The sequence below is a fragment of the Octodon degus genome, unplaced genomic scaffold (genome assembly GCF_000260255.1).
Source record: "Octodon degus isolate 3935 unplaced genomic scaffold, OctDeg1.0 scaffold00136, whole genome shotgun sequence".
Classification (NCBI taxonomy): Eukaryota; Metazoa; Chordata; class Mammalia; order Rodentia; family Octodontidae; genus Octodon; species Octodon degus.
The window spans coordinates 1,514,460-1,521,996 of NW_004524712.1; the positions used below are offsets into that span (position 1 = coordinate 1,514,460).

The 7,537-nt window shown below is 48.4% G+C and overlaps 1 protein-coding gene across 3 annotated transcripts in view; it reads left to right on the top strand.

The window, feature by feature from the left end:
- Nucleotides 1–7,537, top strand: part of Pknox2 (PBX/knotted 1 homeobox 2) — a 264,725-nt gene that overhangs the window by 192,591 nt on the left and 64,597 nt on the right. For all 3 annotated transcript variants that reach the window (XM_023701477.1, XM_023701478.1, XM_004641385.2), the window contains one exon: nucleotides 4,919–5,058. In XM_023701477.1, the coding sequence (XP_023557245.1) occupies nucleotides 4,919–5,058 (140 nt within the window). The remainder of the gene's footprint in view (nucleotides 1–4,918; nucleotides 5,059–7,537) is intronic.

The window sequence follows — 7,537 nt, forward strand, 5'->3', positions numbered from 1 at the left end:
CAAATGATATAATCTAATCCTCTCATTTTGATATTTAAAGGAAGCTTTCATGTCTGCCCATTTCTGCCTAATCCTGCCACTCTACATGTGCCAGGGAGTATCTTCTACTCATTCATTTGGAGAGACCAGACTGTCAGCCCCGCAGATGTTGGACTCCTACAATACATCCTACAACTCCCAACTTGTCCCTTCTAATAGGATATGGGGGTTGGAGGCAGAGAACTTCATCTCAAGAAATCAGAAAGCATGACCAGGGAAGGCCCCTTTAGCTGCAGGCTGCAGGTAGGGCTGATTCTAGTAGGGGACAGAGAGCAGCCCAGTGGTTGTACTATCTAAGGAAGGAAAACAGTGGAGGTCCTGGGTACAGGATCTTAGCCCCAGGAAGGGCCCAAGGCTAAAAGGAGAATCAGAAGTTACAGAACCAGGGCCGGGGAGATGGCTTAGTAGAATAAGCACTTCCCTGGCAAGTGCAAGGGCCTGAGTTCAATCCCCAGTTCTGCCAAAAAAAAAAAAAAATTACAGAACCATGGCTGGCAGGATCAGCTTGCCCCTGTGTCGCATCACTAGTTATTAACCCTCACAACCCTGGGATAGGTGTTGCCTCTTGCTTTCTACAGATGAAGAAACTAAAGAGGTCAAATAACGTGCACTAACAATCAGCAAAGAGCTGTTACAAACCTGGGCCTGATCCCCAAATACTCCCTCTCTGTGGGTGCCAATCACCCTGCATCTTAGCTTCCCCTGCCTTAAAAGGGACCTTCTGACATGCCTGGTGGCCTCATGAACCATGTGGGACTAGTGCCTTTCCTTGTCACACTGAGGGGATGGGACAGAAGAGACTTGGTGATAACCCTGAAATAGCACTATGCTAATAAGTAATTATCGGGCTCTATGGCGATGGGGGTAGGGAGGGCAGAGGAGGTCAGAGGTAGGCCCTGATTGTACCATTTGCTAATTTTCTCGTTCCTACCATGGCTGACTACAGGATAGCCATGCACTATAAACCAGCTTAAAAAATTTCCCGAACATTTCAACCATTGGCCTTCATGGAACGCTGCTGAACAGACCCGTCCTGCCCTGGTCCACCCAGGTCCTCCCCACTCTGATCTTACAACCAGGCTCCCCCAAAACTTACCTCAAGTTACCCCCATCCCCCTGCAGCAGCACCCCACCCCCAGGACAGCTGCAGGTCCTTTCAGCTCCAGTTCTTGGGAAACGGAGCTCTCTGGCTAGAAAAAGAAATCTATTTGGAGATGAACATTCATCTCAGATCTGGAAGAAATGCAGAGTTTGCTGAATTGGCCCCCAGGAGCTACATAAATCTGAGTCATCATCCCCCTCAGTCCACCTCTGCTCCCCTCTTCTTCCCTCCCTCAAATAACCCCCTCTAGTTGGGGCCGCCTGGGTTACACGCAAGCCACCACCTTGGGTTACACGCAAGCCACCACCTTGGATTTACACGTTCATCCCCTTGCGTTCCTCTTCAGCCCAACAGCATTGCCTTCTTCCACTTGTCCCCGAGGTCCTCCCAGGAGGGGCCAGGAGTGAGTCAAGTAGCAGCCCCCATATCCCTCGCTACCCAGAGGCTCATCTTTTCTTTTTTGCAGAACTGGGGATTGAACTCAGGCCCTTGCTTTTGCTAGGCAAGTACTTATTCTACTGAGCCATTTCCCTGGCCCCTAGAGGCTCATCTTAATGGAAGCCTCAGCTGGCTGATTCCTTCAAGGACACAAGAAAATGCATTTTGTGGGCAGGCAGAGCACAGCGGTCCTCTGACATCTCAGATGAGCTGTGAGGACCGAGCTGTGCCTTCCTTCCTGGCAGGAGCACATTCTGGAGATCTAATGTTTTGTAATAACAGCCACTCCTTCCTCTGAGAAGCACTCTAGAGTTCCCAAGCCCCTTTCATATGTATCCCTCATGCGAGACTCCTGCCAACTGATGCTATGGCTGGTGATTGCTGAAGCGTCCTCTGTGTCCCAGCCCGTCAGTAATGGAGGGGACTTCAGATGTCCCCTAACCTGGCCACCCATCTAATGATCCCATCCCCTCCTGGGAGCAGCACATTCCAGCCTTGGAGAGTGCGGGGCTTGGTCAGGTGTTGCTTAGGCTGTCTCCTTGGAGGCAGTTTAGTGCTTGGCCCTTTGGTGCACACAGGACAGAAATCACATAATGTAATCCTCTCACGTAGATATTTAAAGGAGGCTGCATATCTGCCCATTTTTCTCGAATCTTGCTTTTATGTTCCAGGCTCTTTCAAATAGTCCTTATATAGAGTGTGCTACAGAGTCCCTTCACCATCCTGGTCACCTGTCCTCTCTGAGTGTGCCTTCATCTACAGGCTTAGTCAGAGCAGGACAGGGCCAGAGGCTTCTTCACCCGATGGGCCATGGTGCTGTTTAGCCTACCCTCAGAGAGCATTAGTTCATGCGCTTTCTCTCTCTCTCTCTCTCTCTCTCTCTCTCTCTCTCTCTCTCTCTCTCTCTCTCTCTCTCTCTCTCTCTCTCTCTCACACTGACTAGCTTTCAACTGAAACACTGTTGCTAAGCCATAGCTCCCCTGTTCTTCACTCTGCATTATTGATTTATTTGGGCCCAATGTTAGAAGTGTTCAGCTGTTAACTTCTCAGGTGAACACTAATCTTACTGAGTTTAGCATACTGCCCAGACCCCAGTTGGAAGTCACCCATAAATTTGCTGAGGATTTCTTTAGCTATCCTCTCAGTCACTGCTTAAAAAGTGTTGAAGAACACTAGGGACAAAGCATGTGGCACTTTCCTAGAAACCTCCCCCACAGTGACATCTGTCCTCCAGCCATATTCCCTTTGGGGTAGTTTTCTAATCCACACGATGCCCAGTTTCTCCATGTTTTCCAGAAGGATATCATGGGAGATAGCTTTGCAAGGTCAGTTGCATCTTCTTTTCCTGATCTATCAGGGAAGAATCATACCACAGTCACAGGTTGAGCTCTCCGCAACTCACTGACAAGAAACAACCCTAAGAAGGTGATGCTACAGTAAATCCAAATATTTCTTTTTGCTCTCACCTTCCTTCACCTGCCTTCATTCATTAAATCATTGATTCAACAGATATTTAACACCAACTGGTGCCAGGCTATCCCACGCCATAAGCATATAACTTATCAGACCACCTTGAGCTGAAGCTCTAGTTAGAAGTGGGGGAAAAAAATAAATAGACAAATGGACACATGTGATTGTGGTTTGAGCACTGCAGAAAAATAAAGCTAGAGGCAGAGCAGCTAGATTTTTCTCTGAAGGAGATGCATCTGAGCAGACATAAATGAAGGGAATAAGACATTTGCTCTCCAGCGTGACTTAGGGGCGTATGCGCCACCAACAACATGCTTATAGTCACAGAAATGGTGTTATCTACAAAGCAGAGACCTAGATGATCCTGTGATGAGTGTCCCAGGTGTAAAATATCTAGTCCCTTCGAGGTCTATTTGTTCATTTACTTATTCACTCATTTTCTCCACAAATATATTTATTAAGCATCAATCACTTTTATTAAGCATGCCCAGCTGGTGCCAGGGATAGAGGAGTGAACAGGGCCTTGAAGCAGAAGATAGACTACTACATTTAGGCCAGTAACACAGTGTGATGAGAGTTGTCCTGGTGCCAGGAACAGGTTGATGTGACCGAACAGTAGGGGAATGTCACACCAGGAAGATAGCTCAGTGGAATAAGTGCTTGCCTGGCAAGTGCAAGGTTATGAGTTCAATTCCTGGTACCACAAAAAAAAAAAAAAAAAAAAAAAATTAAGTAGGGAAATGTTAGCATTCAGCCTCCAGGGCTCTCTATGACTGAAGGAAACATAAAGGCATTAAACACCATAACGATGGTTTGAAAAATTTTCAAGCTACTGAACCATTTCTTTAAAAGAAACCTTAGAACAAAAGTCCAATATATAATATTTTTTTAATATTTATTTATTTTTATTACATTTATTTATTGTGTGTGTGTGTGTGTGGCCAGCTCAGCCCACCAGGGGGCGGGGCTGGCTGGCATGTGGTGCTGGGGATCAAACCGAGGTCCCTGTGCTTTGCCAAGCTTGTTTCAAGTAGGTGCTTTAGACCACTGAGCCATCTCTCCAGCCCCTGATATATAATATTAAAAAGAGTTGCTCTAGTTGACACAAAACAAAATTGAAAGCCTCGGGACACCTTCAAAAACCTGTAATATGGTGTGAAAACCACTTCTCTAAATATTTGCTCTGGCCAAAAGAGAAATCTGCCTATTGTCTATTAAAATCTTATCTTCAAATGACCAGACCAACCAAATTTGGAGAGCCATGTAGGCATCAATTAAAACCATGAGAAGGGCTAGCTCTTGGTTTGCATCAGAGAACAACTAAACCTCGGCCCAAACAAGAGCTGACTCAGCTACTTTGTGTGTGTGTGTGTGTGTGTGTGTGTGTGTGTGTGTGTGTGTGTGTGGAACCGGGGATTGAACTCAGACCCTTGCACTTGCCAGGGAAGCACTTATTCCACTGAGCCATCTCCCTGGCCCCTGACTCAGCTACTTTTGTTCCTGCTCTCCAGAGTCATCCAACCAAACTTACTGACATCCAAAAGGCTCATAAGCATAATTTAAATGGTTCATTGTATCTTTTGTACTTCTGATGTAAGGTCGCTACATTAGGAATCATCTCTTGGGAAGAGAGATGGGTGATTCTGAGCATCACCTGGATGGGGGATGGCTCTAAACTGTTTTCTACAACGTTCTTTGAAGAAAGGCTTGCTTTTCTTTCCATTGTACCTCATGTACAAATGGATGCTAACTGTAAATTCACCATCTCTTCTTGCTCACAGCCTGTTCTCCAGGCATAACATCGGCCTCTCCCTCTAGCTTGGGAGCCTGCTGAGCTAAGCTGCCATCTCTCCTTTCTTCTCTCTGCAGATGACGGCCACTGCCCAGCCTCCCTCCAAGGCCCAGGCTGTCCACATCTCTGCACCATCAGCTACTGCCAGCACACCTGTACCCAGTGCCCCCATTGACCCCCAGGCCCAGCTGGAAGCTGACAAGAGAGCTGTGTACAGGTAGGAGACCCTCCACCCCTGTTCAGGAGCCCAGCTCAGCCTTGTGAGATGGACAGGACAGAGAGGGTGGGTATGTCAGCAACATAGCCAACACTCTTAGCCTCCTGCTTTCTCTCTCAAGTCAACCCAGAAATCTCCATCTGCACACTGTGGGCTGACTTTAGCTTCTTGGAAGTGACTAGTGACTAGCAAAGGAAATGGAGGCATGGCAGTGTCCCCCACAAAGACCCCCTCCCATCTCAGGTAGGGAGACAAGCTTGCTGCTTAGCCAACAGCATCTGCTTTGGGACAGTGTCCTTGTCCTGCCTGCCGTTGCTGCCTTCACTCCAGCAAGTCCACCAGAGTAGCAGACATCTGATTGAACCACCCAGGACTTGTTAGTACACAAACTTCATGTGTGTGCAGGTCACAGGGGCAGCTTGTTAAAGCTCATAGTCCTACACTCCATGTTCAGAGATGCTAATTCAGTAGGAGAAGCTATAGGAAGGGTGTGAATTGTTCAATAAGCATTCCAAGTGAGCCTGTCATCAGACCACACTTTAGCTCATACCTGTGCTCCAGCATAGTATTGTGTGTGGGTGTGGACATGCTCCTCATATCCCCCAAGGTGCAGCTTGTTCGTCCTGTTCTGCATCTGCCCGGTGCACCTAGGGCAGGGTCCTGGGTGTTGCAGAGAGGTATGTGTAGCTCAGGGACGTGTCTGTCGGCCTCGGTGAACTCCAGCTCCACTGTGTATGGCTGGAGCAGAAGATGTGGTCATCTAAGAACAGGCCTGAATGAGACTCCAGCAGGAACGGGAGTCTTCATCTACTCCAGGGGAGCCCACACTTAGCCGATGCGACGCCTAACTCGGTGCTTAGTACCGAGGCTGCACCCTGGTTCACCTTCCCTTGTGTGAGTTCTTAGGGTCCCAGGCATCATCAGTAAGTGCAGCTCACCCTGCTGAGTCCATATTGTAGCTGACGCCAGTAACATATGGAATGATATGCCCAGGACAAATGAATGGGAAGATGAGCCCTGCCTGACCTCCCTCACACTATAGTGACAATGTTTTTCTGGTAATTATGCTAATTATTGCTATTATCATCACTATTGACATTGTTTTTAGTTACAGAGGAGCTAAATACCTCTAATACCAACTGTTGGGGCACCCAGAGCAGTGACTTGATCAAGGGGCCTAGCAACCCCAAAAGGATAAGATGAAGAGCCTAGTCCCTGCCCCATACATGCATGGGCCAGGCCAGCTGCCTGCAAATACAAGCTCTGTCCTGGACCCCAAAGACTCCCAGGCTCTTGTCTCTTGTCTCTGTATCTGTCAAGAATAATTTCAGGTGGGGCTGAGGAGATGGCTCAGTAGAATAAGTATTTGCCTGGCAAATGCAAGGGTCTGAGTTCAATCCCCGGTTCCGCAAAAAAAAAAAAAAAAAAAAAAGAATAATTTCAGGGAGGGCAAGCCAGTCTCCTCCAGTGTAGGGCATGCCCTCCTGTCCTCCCTTCCCTCCTTCATACTCTTATTGAACCCTCATTATTATTATTGCAGGCACTGTGCTTGGCTCCTAGGAAAGATGGTAAGATGCGAAGGAAGTCATGGACCCTTCTCTTTGACTCCAGTGTGCAGTAAATACGCAAATAAGAAATGATGCTCTGTAGTCAGACCACAGGGGCAGACTGCATGGGGGAGGCAGTAGTTGAGTCTGGTCTCTGCAGGCTGAGACCCTACCAGGTGGAAAATGGGCAGGAGAGAACTTGGGTGTGTCCAGGAAAGGCCAGTGGTTAGGGCAGCTAGCAGTGGGGTAGGGCAGAGAACAAAGCTGAGAAGTCAGCCTCAGGAGGAAGAGAGGAGCAAAAGAGCCTCTGAAATCTGCCCCATGGCTGATACCTTGCGTGTATGCCTGTGATTCTGTCTTTAGATTATTTTTACTCAAAGGGTGCTCCATGGGCCAGCAGCCACATAGAATCTGAGGGCCCACTCAGGCCTCAGAGTTCAGTATCTGCACTGTCCAGGGTCTCAGGAGAACCGTATGTGGATTAGACTGATCCAGGGGTGGGGGCCCACTGACTTCTGGGGGGACAGTAGCAAGCGTAGATTATGGCCGACTCCATGGCACCGGTGGTGAGCCTACAGCACACGTGCCACAGTGGACTGTTCCATGGAGACCATCGGAAGGTCCCTGAAAGCCCAGTCCTGAGCGCTGCTTCCTCTGAGCGCGAGTGTCTCTGAGCTTTAGTTTCATGGAAGATCTAAAGCTGCAGATTGGATAAGCATTATCTAAACAGTTCATGCAAGCACCTGGCACCGCATCTGGTGCAAAGCAAATGGGCTTCCTTGGCACTGCCAGTGGGACCCATAGACTTCAGAGTCCTTCTCAAGACCCCAGGCTCGGGCTGGAGAGATGGCTCAGTGGTCTAAAGCACCTACTTAGAACAAGCTTGGCAAGGCATCAGGGACCGCGGTTCAATCCCCCAGCACCACATGCCA